This window comes from Schistosoma haematobium, chromosome 4 (assembly GCF_000699445.3).
Source record: "Schistosoma haematobium chromosome 4, whole genome shotgun sequence".
In the NCBI taxonomy this organism is placed as follows: domain Eukaryota; kingdom Metazoa; phylum Platyhelminthes; class Trematoda; order Strigeidida; family Schistosomatidae; genus Schistosoma; species Schistosoma haematobium.
In genome coordinates this window covers 887,277-909,183 of record NC_067199.1, presented here as the reverse complement: position 1 = coordinate 909,183, position 21,907 = coordinate 887,277, and the positions used below count along the sequence as shown (strand labels likewise).

Below are 21,907 nucleotides of genomic sequence, written 5' to 3'. Positions count from 1 at the left end.
GAACCCAACTATACAGACTGCAAACCGTAATTCCCTATTGTTATGTTCTTGAATCGAACTCACAGTGCTCGCTTCTTAATGTTTATCTAATCAACTACGCATAAAGACTGAATACAAAGGAAACTACAAAGATCCACTCAAAAAAACACATAAGTCATTCGCATACTGGACTAATCTGGTTGGACATATATGGTTAGTAAACTTAAGCAGATGAATAAATCATTCAGATACAGTAACCAAACACACACTCGGATATCTCATTTACCATGTGTCCATGAGATCTATATCACCTTAATAAATCTACCAACTTGTTAAATGATTATAATATTCATCGTAAACCGAACTGATGAGTCACTGTTGGAATAAAGATTCATTGATCACAGGGTGGTGATCAGTGCTATCGACCAAGTCGCAATGTAGCCACTAGTCTAGGTGACTCGATATTGCGTGCACTATGTTGAGATAAGATGGTGGTTGGTGGTAGTCAACAGGGAACCCTGGACTCAGGTTTCGTGCTACTTGGCACTCGTCAGCAAGGTGTACCTGTATTATTAAGGGAACTGGTGCTCTGATTGTGAAGCTGGGTGATACGAGATTGAATCCGTCATGGAGTACCAGTTTCCTCAATATTACAAGTACACCTTGGTGAAGAGTGCCAGTAGCACGAAACCCGAGTTCAGGGTTTCCTGTTGACTACCTCCAACCACTATCTTAGATTCATTGATAACGAAAACAATAATAAAGTTTTCATTCAGGAGGCTCATATCAACAAACGTTTGGTGTTACTCCAGTGAATGACAACACTAACGGGGACAAGCAAATGTATTTAAATACAAAATTACAAAATGAATTAGTATAATCTGAGATCCATACAGTAAATACTTCAATTGCAAAATGCCAATCAATCGTCTCAGACTTCATTGTTCCTTTATTTTCACACTAATTATTCTTTGTTCACATTCTCTTTCTTTCTTTCGATCTTCTTAAACTTCAGTCTCAAGATATTTCACTTTCGATACTACTTATATCCATTGACATCAGTAGCACACACCACATTATCATTAATCTTAAGTGAAATATATACTGTTACAGATAATACTAAGTTTGTGTCATCAATGATAATGAATTAAGTATTCATTTTATTTATTTTAACACATAGACATTGGTACAAGGAGGCACCAAATAGATATGCGCCACACAAATCTCATTCGATATGTGTGAGGGCTGTGATACTGCACGGGTGCCCGGACCGAAGCAGGTGGTTTTCTTAGGGGGCCACTCGCCGAGCCTTCGACCTGAAGATCTGATCCACAAGGCAGTGGAGCATCGTGATGAGATGCAGTCCTGTGGTAGTCGGTGACCAACAATTGGTTCATACGGCATTTGTTCCCACAGGATACTGGAGCCCATGTGCACCATTGGTTTGGAATCCGGTTAAAGCGCCGGACATTCGCTTTTCGTCCTCTCAATTTCGTAAACAACACCCCCGCCACGAGAAGGCAGTGAGTAGGACTTCCCTGGCAGAGGTTATATACGCGTGGCCATGTGAGAGCATTTCGAGAGGGAGAGAGGACTCTTCCCACTCTCGGCTATACCAGGGCATTTGGGGGTGTCTGAAAGTATAAATAGATTATATACATTTGTAATGTTTTCATTAATGAGTGAGATTAATAGTTGTACTGAAAAGAGCTAATTTCTTTAATATCCCCATCACAATAAACATTTATCATCATTCCATAAATTTTTCGAAAGTTTATTTTTACATTTTTAACCAAAAATCTTAATAACTCCATTCAATATTGATTAGAAAACAACAAACAAACAAAATAAAAGACGATAAAAGTAACCATAGCAACAATCAGTTATTAAAAAAAAGAGAGAAACACAAATACATATAAATAACGAATTCTCATCAAGTTGTATAATTATACATTCAAATCAATAATTCCTTCCCCCTCCCCCTTCCCCTCCCCTCAAAAATGTGTGTGGGTGTGTGTGTGTGATATTGGTAAAGTGGAAGATTTCTAAATTAATTTCTTATTTTAATCAGATATTTTAACTGAAAAATTAATGAATTGAAGGAAATCAAAAAAAAGTTATTATACTACTATTAATTAATTCTGACATTTTTTCCTTGTTGTCATATGTGCGTGTGTCTCTCTGTCTCTGTGTCTATGTGTGTATGTGTGTGTGTGTGTGTAGATGTGTGTTTGTTTTGTTTTGTTTACTTTATCTGAATACAAACTTTCATTTAAGTGAATGTAATGCAAAAATTAGAAAAAAATAAACAAACTACTAACTTATAATATAGAATTAATAATAATAATCATAATCATAATTAATCCGGAAAAGAATTTTTCTGATAAAAGTCAACTTAATTCATTCACAATTGGAATAAACAACAATAATAACAAAATAACTGAAATCAAAACAAATCAAGGCAAGATTTGTGTTTAACTATAATAGAAAATAGTTAATCAGTTAAAAAATAGTACGATAAGGGTTAGTAATTAGTGAGGGGGATTTTGTGATGGAGATTGTAGGAAGTTAAATATTTGGATTCATGAGTTCATTGAAGCTTGATCATCATGAAAAACCTGGAAGCATTGGACAGCCGTTTTGTCTTAGAATGGGATTCTTCAACAATGCGCATCCACAATCCCGTACGAGGGTCTGTCGTGAGATAGTAACTCCTTGAAGATAATGGTGGATGATGGTGCAATTTCGTGGATTGGTTGAATTTAGATATTAACACCATTGGATGTCGGTTCAGTTGTCCTCGGTTTGAATCGCGCGTAGGGGATTGGGGATGCGCATTGTTGAAGAATCCCATTCCAGTGCTTCCAGGTTTTTCATGTTGGTCTAGTTGTAATTGAAGTTCTATTCAATACGATACAGTGAGTGCATGCAACTTAAGGTTCCTCCTACCAGAAAAAACCTGGTGGAAACTACTAATTACTACTATAGAGAAAAACCAAGATGCTGAAGTGTAACACAGAAATCAACATTTCAATCAAACTTGATGAAAAATCTCTAGGAGAGGTGGAAACTTTCACATATCTCCGCATCATTATCAATGAACAAGGAGAATTTAGAGCATATGTGAAGGGATGAATTGGCAGAGCAATGGTAGAATTCCTACAGCTGTAGAACATGTGGAACTTAAAACAACTATCAGCCAAAATCAGTCAGATTCTTCAATACAAACATCAAGACAGTTCTGTTGTACGGAGGTGAAACGTGGTGAACTACTAGAACTATTAACCAAAATATATACGTATACATAAACAATTGTCTATGCACGATACTGCAGATCCGGTTATCAAACACAATCAATGACAATCATTCCAGATGAAGAGGAAATTACGGAAAGACTCTGGGTGTGGATAGGACACATATGGTGGAAATCAGCAAACTGTACAACAGAGTAAGGCCTAACTTTGAATGTTCAGGGTGGAAGGAAAACGGACAGGCAAATGAACAAATCGGATTATAGATCGGAGTGTGGGGGGTGGGAACATTAAAATAATGAATAACGCCTGGAACACAGCTGAAGAGGAGAATTAAGAACAGAGTATGTTGTAGATTTCTGGTTGATAACCTGTGCTCTATGAGCGGTAACTGGCATAGGCAAGTAACTAATTGAGTACTTAGACGATGTTTCTCCCTATGAAAAAAGAAACATTTAATCAATAGCAGTATTTAAACATTTACAAGAAAGAGAAACATTCAAAATTTCATTTGTTATCCATTGTTTACCTACTTGACAGTTAAAAAATGCCCCCCTTCACCCTTTTAAATTGTATTTGATTAATTTGCAGATCAGCTATAAATTAGCCTTCTAGTTGGGCAACTGACAGATTCTGTCAGTTTATATCATTAAATGCTAAACATAATGTTAGAATGAATTTTAATGTAGCCATTGTTTAAATAATCAATATGAATATGTGATAATTACTAAGTAATTTAAGTTTAACATTAACAGCGTTAGATGCCGGCCGGATCAGTGGTCTAGTGGTTAAGCGTTCGCACGCAAGTCTGAAGGTCCTGGGTATAAATCCCGCGAGCGGGATGGTAAATGCGCACTTCTGAGGAATCCCACAATAGGACGAAATGGCCGTTCAGTGCTCTCAGATTTATAATGGTGGTCTAATATCAATCAGTTCATAATCTCCACAAACCTATACTGATCTTAATTGATATGTCTGATAATCAGTTTAAAATAGCGCACAGTATATACACATTCCTTATCTTTTTCCTCAATGTTATCTGTGATAGTCATTGTTTAAATAATCAATATGAATCCATGATAATTACTAAGTCATTTAAGTCTACATAGATTTTATTCAATTCCATCGTTAGTTTCATTATCATTTCCGGAAGTCTAATTTAAAATATGCATTTGTATAAAGTTAATGAAACTGAATTTAAAAGAAAAAACTTATTATATGATGAAAGGATTGAATTATACATTGATCTAGTCAATTAATGATATGTTGATGTGTACTACTGATATCGACAAATATAAGTAGTATATGTATCATCAATCAAAAATGAAAGGCCTAGTGACAGAAGGTTAAGAAGATAGAAGAAAAACGAGAATGAGAATAAAGAATGATTGATGTGGAAATGAAGGGACAATGAAGTCTGAGACGACGGATTAACATTTTTCAATTGAAGTAATTACTGTATGACTCTCAGATTTTACTAAGATGTTCAGTAATTTGTGTATTGAAAGACATTTGATTGTCTCCTTTTGTGTTCTTGTTCATTACAGCCAGTCAAATACTTTTATTAATCAAGAGTGATAAGTCTTGCAAATTGAATGCTATATTCGTTTCCTAAGCTATTCGGTAATCCCCAAGCTAGAACTATACAGCGACCTGAACAACGAGAGAGAAGACGTAAAGTATGCGAGAAATAGTTTACTCCAAGGTTCATTTTAATACAGAAAATACAGTGTTTTTATATTTTGAATGTCCTTGGGTTGTTCGAAGATTCTGGAATGCTACTAAACATAGTAGCAGTATAGCAATCAGCCAATCAGAACCTTTACATGTGACGTTTCACTTCCTTGATGTTTCTGGCTAAAACTTCAAGTGAACGCCGATTGGATGAAACGCTTCTTAGTGTCTCCTAATCCTTGTTTATATTTTGCAAGAAATTTTCTGGATCACCCCAACAAAGAGTTCTCGGAGGAATTTAAAGGTTCTAGGATTGATCGTTTTTAGAGTCGTACATGAACATTACTTCATCTGAAATCAGTCTTTAATGAATCAATCTTTGACAACACATGAAAAAGTTTATTCACATCAACTTATTTGTTTTTTTGCAAATAAACAACATTACCATTGATAATAACAACAATTTTAGATAAAGAAAGAAAGAAAGAAACTTGTAAACAACAACAGTAGTAATAATAATAATAATGTTACTTTATTTCAACTTATTATGATCATACTAATCACATGATTGAGGTAAACAAAGAAATTGAACGAAATTCGATAAGGAAAGTATTATGTGCCAAAAAGGAAGAGAGAAAGAGAAAGAGAGGGAGAGATTACGTATCCCTTTCTCAATCTTCAATATATGTGTAGTATTAAGTAATTCTGATCATTTTCCCGTTCATTTAATAGGCGAATATTGCATATAAGTGTATAATTTTCTTTGAGGATTCTGCAAGTTTCGATTGTTTACAGACCAAATCGGAACTCTACAGATCATTGTGGAACAATCAGCTGAACGGAATTCGTCACTATACATCAACTTCATTGACTACGAGAAATCAGTTGACAGCGTCGACAGAACAACACTATGGAAACTGCTTCGACGCTACGGCGTACGTGAGAAGATATTCAATATCATACAGAATTCCTATGATGGATTAAACTGCAAAATCGTGCATGGAGGACAATTGACAGACTCGTTCGAAGTGAAGACCGATGTCAGGCAAGGTTGTTTACGCTCTCCCTTTCTCTTTCTCCTGATGATCGACTGAATCATGAAGAAGTCAACATCTGAAGGGAAGCATGAGATACAATGGACATCTAAGATGCAGCTGGATGACCTAGACTTCTCAGATAATTTGGCCCTCCTATCACATACGCAGCAACAAATTCAGAAGACGACCAGTGCAGCAGCCTCTTCAGCAGTAAGGTATCAATATACACAAAGAGAAAAGTGAAATTCTCCGATACAACACAGCATGCAACAATCGAATCACACTTGACGGAGAAGATTTGGAAGATGTAAAAACCTTTACATATCTAGGCAGCATCATTAATGAACACGGTGGATCTGATGCAGATGTGAAGGCGCGGGTCGGTAAAGCAAGAGCAGCATATTTACAACTGAGGAACATCTGGAACTCAAAGCAATGCCAACCAATACCAAAGTCACAATTTTCAATACAAATGTCAGGACAGTTCTACTGTATGGAGAGGAAACCTGGAGAACTACGAAAGCCATCATCCATCAGATTCAAGTGTTTATTAACAATTGTCTACGCAAAATACTTCGGATTCGTTGAACAGACACTATCAGTAAAAGCCCTTTGTTAGAAAGAACAAACCAGATCTCAGTGGAGAAATAAATCAAGACGAAGTGCTGGGGGTGGATAACATACATATTGAGGAAAGCATCCAACTGCGCTTGTTATGACCTTGGATCGCTTTTACCCCGTGATACTTGTTATGACTTGACCTTGGTCTGTGTAGTCTAAATTATGACCTTGACGCGTTAGGCTGAGTGGCTTAACCTTGAGTCTAATACGCGTGAGTTCGATTGGGGTAGAGAGAACTATTCTAAATCCTGATTGGCTGGCAAGCACGCGAGTGAAAGAAGACAAGACAGTTGGAACACTAAACTCTGGATTCTCTGAATTCGGATTACTACAAAAATGTACATGAATAAATAAGTGCATATCTTGACCACGACGTACGATAATTTGGAAAAATACAGTTATGCCCGAAACAGGGAATTAGGGTAGAAATTATAGTGCAAAATATAATGTTTAAATTACAATATTTTTGGAACAAAAAAGGGTATGCTAGTGAATGATACATAGAACGAAAGCTCGTGTTATGTAGAATAAGATAGGGACAAAAATAAATATAAGTGTTTTACAGGTTTTGAATGAAATGCAATAACGTCCCAAGAAAATAGCTTTCGTAATTGTCTGGGCTTCTTAATTCCCCGTTCATAACAGCGCTACAAGAAAAGCCCTCACTTGGAATCATCAAGGCCAAAGAAGGAGAAGAAGAAGACGAAAGAACACACTACACCGGGAAATGTAGACAGACATGAGGAGAATGAACAAGAATTGGATAGAACTAGAAAGGAAGGCCGACGACATAGTGTGTTAGAGAATGCTGATCGTTGTCGTATGCTTGATTGGAAGTAAAAGGCGTAAGTAAGTAAGTAAGTACTTTTCTCCATCCAGTGGATTTAGATGAGCTACGATGGTGTATTCAAATATATATATATATATATATATATATATATATATATATATATATATATATATATATATATATATATATATATATATATATATATATATATGATAACTTCAAATGATTGAAATGAAATTCGTAGTGAAAATTATCCTCGTATATTTAATATTCACCTACTTAAAAAAGAAAGAAAATCACTTGCAGATGCTAGATATTGTACTTTGAGAAAAGGATAGATAACACAATACTTAGTGTCTCCATAAATAGAATTTATTTAAATAACTGGTATTTATTACATAATTTAAGTATGCTTTATGTACAACAATTGTAATTAGTCAGAATGAGAGATTGTGGAAATTGTAGTAGACGTGACCAATGGAGTCAAACCGTTCCTGTTGTGAGGCAGTTACTCATTGAAGACAATGATGGACGGTCATGCAATATTGTGGATTGGTTGAAATTAGACATTCGCACCGTTGGATACCAGTTTAATGGTGTAGAGGTTAGGCGTTCGCACGCGAAACCGAAGGTTTTGGGTTCGAATTCCACATGCAAGATCGTGGATGCTCACTGTTGACGAGTGCTATACTATGATGAGATGGCCGTTCAATGGTTTCAAGTTTTTTAATGGCACTCTAGCGTAAATGGATTCATGAATTCAACCATTGAATTTAATTTGGACAGTGGAAAAATTTGATTAAATAATAGATGATTTTTAATTCATACTAGTCTATCAAACTATGTAAGTTGTGTTGATGGATACTGATGACTTGTAGAACTTGTAGGTTGTAGAACAACCTATGTGGGCCTAACATAGCAAATAGTTAGATTTATATAATCAGTCTTCAGTAATAAGGATAGTAGAACGGTGAACCTCTGCTAATCCTGACAGACTGCCTTCCAGTGAAGGTCCAGCTTCTCCTTGAAAATATTCACTGATTGGGCTGATACCACTTGTTTAGGTAAGGCGTTCCAGTCATTGAATGCTCGATGAAAAAAACGGGACACCACTTTAAGTTTATTGGATCACAATTTGTGAACCTTCTTGCTATGACCTCGGAGATTATTAGTGCTGGAGGGAGCAAACAGATAAAACATATTAACACCCAAATCATAATTAAGGATACAAAATGCCAGTATAAGGTCACCCCGGGTCCTATGGTACGACAAGATGAAAAGTTATAGGCGTTTTAAGTGCTTATCGTAAGGGAGTCTAGAAAGACCCTTTACTAATTTTGTTCCCACACGCTGAACACGCTCAAGTGAGTTTGTATCCTTTATCAGACATGGGCTAGCCGCGTGGATACAGTACTGTAAGTGTGGTTTTGCATAGGTAGGATATGAAATTCTAAACATTTCCTCGTCAAAGCATTTTAATGCTCGGCGAAGTGACCATAACGCACAAAAACGTTTGATAGCGGCTGCTCTGCAATCATTTCATTGAATTTAATCAGTACTTACATTATTCAATAATTCAAAACGCACTTGAAATGTTTTCATATAACTATTAATTTTAATGGTTGAGATCATCAGTCAGTTGAAGCTAGACCGCTATGGAAAACCTGGAAGTACTGGACGGCCATTTCGTCCTGTTGTGGGATTCCTCGACAGCACCTATCAGTCTCGTATGCGAGCGAGCGTTTAACCTTTAGACCACTGAGGCGGCCGGTATCCAACGCTGTTAATATCTAACTTCAACTAATCCACGAAATTGAGCGACACTTTAATTGACTCATAATCTCAACCATTGAAATGATTATAATATCCACAAAATCTTTCTGATATAATTATTACATAATAATTACATTTATTAAGTCTTACGTAATCAATTGAGACATTGATTAGAATTGGTAATGTAAATACTATCGAAAAAAAGTTTATGAGATTCACTACCTAATGTATTTTAATAGGTACAATAATTTACTAACAAAATTCACTTGGTATTGTTTGGCTTGTATCTTCCCATTGAGGTTTAAGACTGCAATTGATCAGCCTGGGTTCGAGCCCGAGAGTGAACATGAACTCTGAGATGCAGATACATTCAGCTGACGAGTCCTAAACAGGACGAAACGCGCGTCAAACTGAATTCCACTGCTAGCCACTATCCATCATTGACCACTTATTAAGTTTTAATTTCTTTGTTACAAGTTTTACTCTTTTTATTTATCAGTTTCTTCTCTTTTCTTTTTTTTCTTCTTCAACAGTAGATCGTGTGACCGAATGATTATTTCTTTTTGTCTTTTACCATAAACTAAACAATCATATGATGATTACATGGTTACATAATCTAATTACATCATCATAGTCGTCATCATTAACATTAAAGTAAATTAGATGGGAGAAGAAAAAAAAGATTCAGTTTGTCTAGTTAGAGACAAAAAAGTCGATGTATTCGGTGAGATCTATAATTTATGGACAATCTTTGACTGATGCTAAAGTAACCTTGAGAATGTCCACCTCCTAATTAGGACAAAATGATAGTTATAAATCAATGTGGGAAATTAGAATTGTGATGAACAGTTGATGGGGTTAAGGGTTAGGGATTAGGTTTCGGGCTTTTATCACGAACTGACATAAACTATAATGATAAATATCAGTTTAGGTGTTGTGGAGATTATTAAGTTTTTGACTGAAAATATTGAGTCAGTTGAAGCTAGACCAGCATGAAAAACCTTGAAGCACTGGACGGCCGTTTCTTCCTAGTACGTGACTCCTCAGCAGTGCGCATCCACGATCCCGCATCCCGTGAGATTCGAACCCAAGACCTATCAGTCTTGTGCACGAACGCTTAACCTCTAGATCACTGAGCCGGTATCTAATGGTGTTAATGTCTAACCTCAACCAATCCACAAGTTTGCGCGACCATCTTCCATTGTACTGAGGTAGATACCTATCTCTACCCGACACGGATTAGCTCTACTGGTCACAGCTATAATGATAAAACTCTATTTAGCCAAATAAATGAATGAATTTCGCGCCAAAATTCAAGATCTGCCATCTATAAATCTGATTGGTTCGTTCATAAATTACAGTTTCGTCTATTGAGTCATAAAATATTAATCTATAAATGTAGAAGTGTTTTTGTAATTTAAGTGTATTCTCTTTTGTTTTTTTTTTCTAGTTGATGTACAATGCACTAATAAATGTGCTTAGAAACTGCAGGAATTTGAATACACTTCATACTTTTAAAATCACAATGGTTGATTTATACTATTCCGTTGCTATTACTCATAATCACTATTAATAACTATGTGTTGTTATATGGGGGAGCATGAGCAGATTCCAACAGAGATTTATTAACTCCAACCCTCAATATCAACAATTAGAACAAGTCTGTTAACATTGGAAAGTAGCAGCTAGGTAGATAACCTGTTGATAGTTGAAGCAATATGTACTATGTTTAAGTCAGTAGAGATACCGACATTAGGAGTAAATCACACGCAGCTGTTGATTTCCATGAGTGGCGAAACTCTCATCCCGAATTTTACTTTGCCATAATTTAAATATGCTAGAATTGTCAATATATTTATAGGAACTAATCCAGGAAACCGTGATTTTCTCTTCAAGTTTCCCAATTTTTTGATTATGTATTTTTGCAAACAGTTGTGAACATAATTGACACTTATAACTAATGGATTCTAAGATCAGTTGCAATATCAAAACCATGAATAATGACCATAGATAAATAACAGGATGTTTTGAATTAAAATTTCCTGCCGGTCAGTACACAGTTGTATACAAAAACCGTAATCTGGAGAAAACGGATATTAGTACTTGCGGAAATACGAAGTTTTATTGTTCGGTGTCACAATTCAATATATTATCAATGAGACATTTGTACTTATTTACTTAATTACTCCTGTTACTCCTCGTGGAGCAGTGTAGGCCACTCATCAGCACTCGCCATCCAACCCTTTCCCAACCAATCCTTTCCAGTTCTTTCAGTTATATTTATCTTTTTCATATCTGATTCTATTTCACGACGTAATGTGCTCTTTGGCCTTCCTCTTTTCCACTTCCCTTCAGGATTCCAAGTTAGGGCTTGCCTCGTGATGCAGTTTGATGATTTGCGTAATGTATGTCATTTGTACTATTACTTAATTCCCTTATGAGTAATATATTCCTTTAGTAAATTTTTGGTAAACAGTAGACAATGTTTACTGCTTTTTTCAAATTGAATTTCTTTCATCAAGTTTCTAGTGTAATTACTAGGTTATACTGTCTTAGTGTAGTAAGGTGGGATAAAATTAGAAAGGAGAGCACCACCGGGCGTAGCGTACAACTTGATACATCATTAAAGTGTAATTAGAGTCTCAAGGTAGCAATACTGATAAACAAAACCAGTAACAACGATTTGAATATCTTCATTTCTGAAAGAATCAACTACATAACTATGAATAACCAACAATATATTCGTGGCTCAGAATTCTTTTGAATGTTCTTAAAACCTAAACTTATTTAAAGGATTTTAGATAAATTAGTTTCGTGTAGATTAATGTAGATTACTCATTGATGTTCGTTTGGCTCCCGTTGAAAAAACACACAGATAAATGAACAGCTATTACCTCCTAATCTTAAACTCACCTATATCTATATGCGACGTCAACATAGATCAATCTCAGAGTTTTCATGAACCGTGGTGAGTGAATCAAAAGGGTTTAACCAATATCTAACCATAATCGAAAATGATTGTAGGATGTAAAGACCTGTATATATCTGAACAGCATCATTAATGACCACGGTGGATCTGATGTAGACGTAAAGGCGCGGATCGGTAAAGCAAGAACAGCATATCTATAATTGAAGAACATTTGGAACTCAATTCAACTGTCTGTCAACCAACACCAAAGTCACAATTTTCAATACAGATGTCAAAACAGTTCTACTGTATGTGGTGGAAACCTGGAGAACTACGAAAGCCATCATCCACAAGATACAAGTGTTTATTAACAATTGTCTATGCAAAATACTTCAGATCCTTTAACCAGACACTATCAGCAACAACCTAGTATGGGAGATAACAAATCAGATTCCAGTAAAAGAAGAAATCAGGAAGAATCGCTGAAATTAGATAGGACACACATTGAGGAAATCACCAAACTGCATCATCACAAGACAAGCTCTCACTTGGAATCCTCAAGGTCAAAGGAGGAGAAATGGTAGACCGAAGAACACATTACACCGAAAAATGAAGACAAACATGAGATGAATGATCAACAAGTAGATAGAACTAGAAAGGAAAACCCAAGGATGAAAGGGGGTTGGAGAATACTGCTCAGCGGCCTATGCTTCACTGGGTAGTAACAGACATAAGTAAGTAAGTACAATAAACAACTTGTGTATTATCTTTTTCTCTCATTTCTTCTCTTTTCTTCTTCTTCTTCTTCTTCTTCTTCTTCTTCCTTTATTCTTATAGGAATATGAAAGATTTAAATTATTATTAAAACATATTATTTTAGCTACAGATTTATATCAACATATTTCAATCATCCCGGAATTCATTCAATTATCTAATGTATCTTATAATCCATTCAATAGACGACATCATGAATTACTTTTATCTATTCTAGTTACATCATGTGATTTAAATGATCAATGTAAACATTGGTTAAATACACTTGATTCAGCTAAATTCATTTATTATGAATTTTTTCATCAAGGTGATTTAGAAAAATCATGGAATACAATACCTTTATTATCATCATTTGATAGAGAGAAAGCATTTATACCAGAATTACAAATACATTTTATTGATTCAATTGTTCTACCATGTTTTAAGTAAGTGAATTGTTTACATAAATGAAATGATATGATATTGCTTTGATAAGAGTAATAACAACTCATAATTGATTGATCACGGAGTGATGATCATTATCATGTGTACCAAGTCCTTATTAGTCCAGATCAAATTCTATCGAGTATAGCAACTATACTACAGTAAGTCAGTCGGTCAGTTTGTTGGGATATTCAGGAAAATATCCCAAAAATTATCCTGTTAAGCCTAATGCTATCCTTGGACATGAAATGGTATCATCTTATTGGTCAATACTTGTTTAACGTGTCATTTTCCTACTGGCCATTATTGTACAATGTTATTTTCTATTTTATGGGACGTTGTGGTCTGCTTGACTGGTATATAAACAAGTATGTTTGAAATATAATGATTCATATATCCGAGGCTGTGACTTGTGTTCTGGACTCAACTGGCTGGGTTAGATAGGGAAGCGAGGCCAATCAGAACCCTAGGCTGTTCTACGTGTTTGTGCGTCTTTGGTCCGATCAATAATTCGCTACCCCTTAATCCGCAGCATCATTTTCACAGTCATAACACAGTTACAATGTAGTGTCAAGCACATATATGCATCGGTACAACTTACAACACCTTACTCATTATTAGCACAACATAACGAACAACAAATTCATAGAAGTAGTCACTTCAATCGTAGCAATATATAAAAGAATGATTGCATATAATGATGTAATACAGGAAGAAAGAATTAGTTGATAGAAAGAAAGATCATATGAAGCGATTTTAATCTCATAGTTTAGAGGAAGACAGAGAGGGTATACACCGACGCCATTGTGATCGATTCTGAACCATGTCACACACAGTCTCCAACCATTGATTACGATAGTGACGCGGACCCCAACTAAGTAGTCTACATCTACCAACATGGGTAAGACTAGAAGTTGGTGACTTTGTGGACTGATGTCACGATTTGGTTTGTGCGCCCCTAACTTTCTTCCAACTGCCTCTAATACGAGTCAGCATTTCGCGCCGTGGTTATCGGTGTTGAGGCATACATAACATGTGGCCCAACCATCTCAGTCGATGAAGATTCACAACTTCATCAACTGATTTACCATCATTCTCTAATACCCTGCATCTAACCTCACTATTGCTTACCCGATAATCCCAGCAGATGTGAACAATATTTCTAAGCTTTCGAATATCTTGTACTCTTAATGGCCACCTTTTGCAGCTGTAAAGTAGAACAGAACAACCTAAATTGTAGTCAATCTTGAATGAATACCATTCATTTATTTAAGATGTTCTTACTACCATCAAATATATCATTATTCAACTGATATCTTTCATAAGCAATTGTATTTACTATTATAATAATGATAATAGTTACCAGTAGAGTTAGTATATATCATCATTAAAATATAAAGGAATTGTAACCAAGATGATTAAATGGTCAATAATATATCTAACATCAAGGTCAGGATTTTCAATACAAATGTCAAAACAGTTCTACTGTATGGAGAGGAAACCTGGAGAACTACGAAAGTCATCATCCACAAGATACAAGTGTTTATTAACAACCGTCTACGCAAAATACTTCAGATCCGTTGGCTAGACACTATCAGAAATAACCTACTGTGTGAGAGAAAAAAACAGATTCCATTAAAGGAAGAAATGAGAAAGAAGTGCTGGAAGTGGATAGGACACACATTGAGGAATGTACTCAATTGCGTCAGAAGACAAGCCCTCACATGGAATCCTCTAGGCCAAAGGAAAAGAGGAGAACGAAAGAACACATTGCTTTGAGAAATGGAAATAGACATGAGAAAAATGAACAAGAATTGGATGGAATTAGAAAAGTAGGTCGAGGACAGAGTGGGTCGGAGAATGCTGGTAGGCGACCTATGCTCGATTAGGAGTAACAGGCGTAAGTAAGTAAGTAATATATCTAAATGTATCTATGCATTATATTTTCATTATTTATATTTATTACATTAATCGATAATCTTTTCAATGATTTCATTATATAGTAATAATGATTACATCATACTATCTTATTTATGCATTCCCTATAGTTAAAATTTAAATTGTTCTCTACTATAATATAAATTGATTATTGATTATTAAAAAAAAAAAAATTTTTTTGTTTTTTTGTTTAGTAACTAAATAGAATTGATTATTTCCAAAAAAAAAGTTTTTTTTTTCTTTTTTTCTTTTTAGCGAACAGAATCCATGAAAAATAGAGATTTAGTTTGTAGTTAATAGATTAATTGACTTGATCCATTCATTATTTATAATAGATAAAAGTAATTAATATACATGAGAAAAACATACATAATAGAAACATCTATTCAATAATGAAATGATGATAGATCAGATATTAAAATAGTTCTCAATTAGAAAAACAAATAGTTTATAGACAAAAAAAGTATATAAGTAGTATAACAATAAATGAGAATACATAAGTAAGAACAATGGAATATATGCGAATACACTAAATTACAGAACATCTAAGTATCATACAATGAATACTTTAATCAATCAATCAATCAATCAATCAATCAATTGTGAGAATTGATTGTTGTTTCATTTCAATACTAATCATTCATTGTTCTTATTCTATTCTGTTTAATCTCTTTTTTTAACTTTCTGCTGGCAAACATTTCATTTTTGATTGATGAATGATATATACTACTTATATCTGTTGATATCAATAGTACATTTCCACACACACACACACACATACACACTGCAGTGTGAATAGTATTAGTCAGTAAATTTATTTAGCATCAAAATGTGATTCATATACATATTTGTACAATAAAATATATTCATTATAAAATATCATTATCATAATAATAGTTCAAAGAGTGTATTACGTTGAGAAATAGAATCAGATATGAAAAAAAAGATGAATAATAACTGGAAAGAGTTGGAAAGAATTACTCAGGACAAAGTTGGATGGAGAGTGTCGATATGCGGCGGTCTCTTCTCCTCTTCCATCAGAAGTAACAGGCGTCATGAAGTAAGTAAGATCATCATTCCCATATTCTTTCATTATATTCTATTTATCATAGATATTCTTCTATTAATTTATTATAATATTTATTAAATAATAAATCATTTGTATAATTTATGAATTGATTTTGTTTAAATTTTTCAAATAGAATTTGCCAAATTTGTTTATTCTTATGAATAGTATAAAGAGTGGATTGAAATTTTGGTAAAATTTTCGACAATATCCTAAATGAAATAAACAAATTCAATAATAATAATAATAATAATAATAATAATAATAATAATAATAATAATGGTAATAATAATAGTGATAAGCGTTTTTTTAGCGAGTTGGGGACGGGACGTTAACCCCATGCCCAACCCTCCTCCTTTACCCGGGCTTGGGACCGGCAGTAACCCTATAAGAGCTACAGGCGGAACTCATACGATGGACTACAGTGCAAGGTAGTGCATGGAGGACAGCTGATAGATGCATTCCAAGTAAGGACCGAAGTCAGACAAGGCTGTTTACTCTCTCCCTTCCTCCTTCTTCTGGTAGTCGACTGAATTATGAAAACCTCGACATCTGAAGGAAAACAAGGAATACAATGGACAGCTCAGAATCAATTAGACGATTTGGACTTCGCAGATGACCTAGCCCTCCTATCGCATACACACGAACAGATGCAGATGAAGACAGCCAGTGTAGCAGCAGTCTCTGCATCAGTAGGCCTCAGTATACACAAAGGGAAAACCAAGGTCCTCAAATACAACACCGAGAACAGCAATCCAATCACTCTTGATGGCGAAACTCTGGAAGATGTAGAATCCTTCACATACCTGCGAAGCATCATCAATGAACAAGGAGGTTAAGATGCAGACGTAAAGGCGAGGATCGGCAAAGCAAGGACCGCATTCCTACAGTTGAAGAACATATGGAACTCAAAACAACTTTCAACCAATATCAAAGTGAGAATCTTCAATACGAACGTCAAGGCAGTTCTACTGTATGGAGCTGAAACTTGGAGAACTACAACAACCACAATCAAGAAAGTACAAGTATTTATAAATAGCTGTCTACGCAAGATACTCAACATCCATTGGCCGGATACTATCAACAAAAGCCTTCTGTGGGAGAGAACAAACCAGCTTCCAGATGAAGAAGAAATTAGGAAAAGACTATGGAAATGGATAGGACATACATTACGCAAATCGTCAAACTGCATCACGAGGCAAGCCCTAACTTGGAATCCTGAAGGGAAGCGAAAAAGAGGAAGGCCAAAGAACACCTTGCGTCGGGAAATAGAAGCAGATATGGAAAGGATGAAATACAACTGGACGGAACTAGAAAGGATTACCCAGGACAGGGTTGGATGGAGAATGCTGGTGAGCGGCCTATGCTCCTTCACGAGGAGTAACAGGCGTAAGTAAGTAAGTAAGTAATAATAGTGATAATAATGGTAATAATAATGATAGTAATAGTAGTAATAATAGTAGTAATAATAATGATAATCATAATAATAAACACCATCATAGTAATAGTAATAGTGATAATAATAGTAATAATAATGATAGTAACACCATTAGTTGTAGTAGTAGTAATAATAATAGTAAAATTAGGTCAAACAAAATGGAATGAATTAAAGGAATCAAAATAGAGAGAAAAAATAAATTAAAAACAAAAAAGTGATGTAATTACTTTTTTTCATTTATTGATTTGAACATAGAAATATGGGTAAAATGGAGGCATCGAATACATATGCACCTATATAAATCATTTGATTGATGTGTATGTGTGGGCTGTGATACTACTGGGGTGCACAGACGGTAGCAAGTGGTTTTCTTTGAGGGGGGATGGTGTTATGTTCCGATAAGCATAATGAACGGTAACTTTTGGGATTTATTTGTGGACTAATACTATGTGTATATTTTTTATCGTATAATTGTTAAACAACTAAACTATCCGTATTCATGTCTCCCTTATCATAAGCTTTATTTTAATCTATAAACCGATATTACACGATTTTCCATTCTTGAATTACACCCTGTCTATTAATTACTACCTCCCTCATTCACAGCCACATTTGGCTAAATCTTGTACAAATGTTATTTCACAATTTATGCTAAGGTGTGTTCTGTCTGGTTGGTGGTAAATAAACCGAGTATGTTTGAAATACATGATTTATATCGCAGATGCTGAGATTGATGTTCTGGACGTGACTGGCTGGGCTAGGCAGAAAGGAGGACCAATCAGGACTCTAGACTGCTCGTACGGGTTTTATGAGTCATTGGTCTGATCGATAATTCACTGTTCTCTAATTGGCGGTATCGTTACGTTATAGATTAACAGGGCACTCAGACCACAGGTTATAACAGGGGGCTACACTCGTAGCCTTTGACCTAAAAGTTTCATCCACAAGGCAGTGGAACCATGTTATGAGATACAGTTCCATGGTAGTTGGTGAACAATAATTGGTACATATGCCATTTGTTCTTTCAGGATCCTGGTAGACCATGTGCACCAATGGTTTAGAATTAAGGTTTTCCAACTCCGCTAGGTGAACTCTCCGTCTTCACCAACCCGGGTAAAGCGCCGGACATTCACTATTCTTCCTTTCAATTTCATAAACAACACCGGTGCCGCGAGAACTCAGTGAGTAGGAATTTTCTGGTAGTGGTTGCAAACACGTGGCCATGTGAGAGCATTTCGATAGGGAGCGCTGACGTTAGGCTGTTGGAAGTGATTGGTTGCAAAGCCTGTTAACCTAGGTTTCATAATATTTGACATTCATCAGCAAAACTTAATCTAAACACTTGTCTTTGTAAGATAGTTATGATAAACTAATTTTTGCTATGTCTTGTATTAATATTGCTTCGTTAATCGATCACCTTGTTAACTGTTAATAGAACGGTTTAACCAAAATTAATCATAATCGGAACTGGTTGTAGTATAGTAGACACTGAAATGGTTGGGCCACGTGTTGCGTATGCCTGAACACCGATTACCACGACGCGCAATACTGACTAGTGTTGGGAATGGTTGGAAGAAAGTCAGGGGTGGACAAACCAAATTGTGGCATCAGTTCACAAAGTCACTAATTTCTAGTCTTACCCATGTTGGTAGATGTAGACTACTTGGTTGGGGTCCATGTGACTATCGTAATCAATGGTTGGAGACTGTGTGTGACATGGCTCAGAATCGATCACAATGGCGTCGGTGTATACCCTCTCTGTCTTCCTCTAAACTATGAGATTAAAATCGCTTCATATGATCTTTCTTTCTATCAACTAATTCTTTCTTCCTGTATTACATCCTTATATGCAATCATTCTTTTATATATTGCTACGATTGAAGTGACTACTTCTATGAATTTGTTGTTCGTTATGTTGTGCTAATAATGAGTAAGGTGTTGTAAGTTGTACCGATGCATATATGTGCTTGACACTACATTGTAACTGTGTTATGACTGTGAAAATGATGCTGCGGATTAAGGGGTAGCGAATTATTGATCGGACCAAAGACGCACAAACACGTAGAACAGCCTAGGGTTCTGATTGGCCTCGCTTCCCTATCTAACCCAGCCAGTTGAGTCCAGAACACAAGTCACAGCCTCGGATATATGAATCATTATATTTCAAACATACTTGTTTATATACCAGTCAAGCAGACCACAACGTCCCATAAAATAGAAAATAACATTGTACAATAATGGCCAGTAGGAAAATGACACGTTAAACAAGTATTGACCAATAAGATGATACCATTTCATGTCCAAGGATAGCATTAGGCTTAACAGGATAATTTTTGGGATATTTTCCTGAATATCCCAACAAACTGACCGACTGACTTACTGTAGTATAGTTGCTATACTCGATAGAATTTGATCTGGACTAATAAGGACTTGGTACACATGATAATGATCATCACTCCGTGATCAATCAATTATGAGTTGTTATTACTCTTATCAAAGCAATATCATATCATTTCATTTATGTAAACAATTCACTTACTTAAAACATGGTAGAACAATTGAATCAATAAAATGTATTTGTAATTCTGGTATAAATGCTTTCTCTCTATCAAATGATGATAATAAAGGTATTGTATTCCATGATTTTTCTAAATCACCTTGATGAAAAAATTCATAATAAATGAATTTAGCTGAATCAAGTGTATTTAACCAATGTTTACATTGATCATTTAAATCACATGATGTAACTAGAATAGATAAAAGTAATTCATGATGTCGTCTATTGAATGGATTATAAGATACATTAGATAATTGAATGAATTCCGGGATGATTGAAATATGTTGATATAAATCTGTAGCTAAAATAATATGTTTTAATAATAATTTAAATCTTTCATATTCCTATAAGAATAAAGGAAAAAGAAGAAGAAGAAGAAGAAGAAGAAGAAAAGAGAAGAAATGAGAGAAAAAGATAATACACAAGTTGTTTATTGTACTTACTTACTTACTTACTTACTTACTTACTTACTTACTTACTTACTTATGTCTGTTACTACCCAGTGAAGCATAGGCCGCTGAGCAGTATTCTCCAACCCCCTTTTATCCTTGGGTTTTCCTTTCTAGTTCTATCTACTTGTTGATCATTCATCTCATGTTTGTCTTCATTTTTCGGTGTAATGTGTTCTTCGGTCTACCACTTCTCCTCCTTTGACCTTGAGGATTCCAAGTGAGAGCTTGTCTTGTGATGATGCAGTTTGGTGATTTCCTCAATGTGTGTCCTATCTAATTTCAGCGATTCTTCCTGATTTCTTCTTTTACTGGAATCTGATTTGTTATCTCCCATACTAGGTTGTTGCTGATAGTGTCTGGTTAAAGGATCTGAAGTATTTTGCATAGACAATTGTTAATAAACACTTGTATCTTGTGGATGATGGCTTTCGTAGTTCTCCAGGTTTCCACCACATACAGTAGAACTGTTTTGACATCTGTATTGAAAATTGTGACTTTGGTGTTGGTTGACAGACAGTTGAATTGAGTTCCAAATGTTCTTCAATTATAGATATGCTGTTCTTGCTTTACCGATCCGCGCCTTTACGTCTACATCAGATCCACCGTGGTCATTAATGATGCTGTTCAGATATATACAGGTCTTTACATCCTACAATCATTTTCGATTATGGTTAGATATTGGTTAAACCCTTTTGATTCACTTACTTAATAGACAATGTTATTTGAATAATAATAATCAGCATATTTCTTTCTACTGTTATGATCACTAGAGCACATGACAGACTCTAGCTGAAATGTTGACTGCTTAAATATCACTCAATGATTCATTGTCTTCTGGCATTTATGTATTAGCTTTTGCTTTGCCTTGCTGCGCCCTTATGCAACTTAACTAGAATCATGCCTATGTATTTGCTCGCATATACTTATTCGCCTCTCTGCTTCAAATACACTTGACGTGCTTATAACTTTGTGATCTGCGCTATCTGCTAATAAATTGTAATTGCCGCTTCTCATTGCCTTCTGATTTTAAACACCGTTGAAAATTTATATTATAACGGTTATCGAGATGATTCACTAGCGAAGCATTATGAACTGATGAATTGTTGAAACTAAGGAACCACCGGACATCTGATTCATTTTATTCTTTGTCATACTTTATTAAGTTAAATTAAACCGACGATTTTCTGTCCTCATAATAATCTCAATGGCATTTCAATGATTTCATA

The 21,907-nt window shown here is 35.1% G+C and overlaps 2 protein-coding genes across 3 annotated transcripts in view; one reads left to right on the top strand and one right to left on the bottom strand.

Annotated features, from left to right (window-relative positions):
* Positions 1–3,110: 3,110 nt before the first annotated feature.
* PDE2A_1 (cGMP-dependent 3',5'-cyclic phosphodiesterase) lies at positions 3,111–15,448 on the top strand (the record flags this gene model as incomplete). The annotated part of the gene is made up of 5 exons (XM_035731077.2): positions 3,111–3,233; positions 5,637–5,843; positions 12,871–13,232; positions 14,680–15,138; positions 15,424–15,448. The coding sequence occupies 4 exons, from the start codon at positions 3,111–3,113 to the stop codon at positions 14,816–14,818; spliced, it is 831 nt and encodes a 276-aa protein (XP_035588500.2). The 3' UTR covers positions 14,819–15,138; positions 15,424–15,448.
* The window catches only part of PDE2A_3 (cGMP-dependent 3',5'-cyclic phosphodiesterase), a gene marked incomplete at its 5' end in the record, with an annotated part of 21,225 nt that continues 14,659 nt past the window's right edge, over positions 15,342–21,907 (bottom strand). Inside the window, 2 exons of one of the 2 annotated variants that reach the window (XM_051219276.1) lie at positions 15,342–16,446; positions 20,212–20,573. In XM_051219276.1, coding sequence (XP_051065924.1) covers positions 16,275–16,446; positions 20,212–20,573 — 534 coding nt within the window. In that variant the 3' untranslated portion in view covers positions 15,342–16,274. Of the gene's footprint in view, positions 16,447–19,812; positions 20,162–20,211; positions 20,574–21,907 lie in introns of those variants that run through there. The other variant, XM_051219277.1, reaches the window with a different exon arrangement.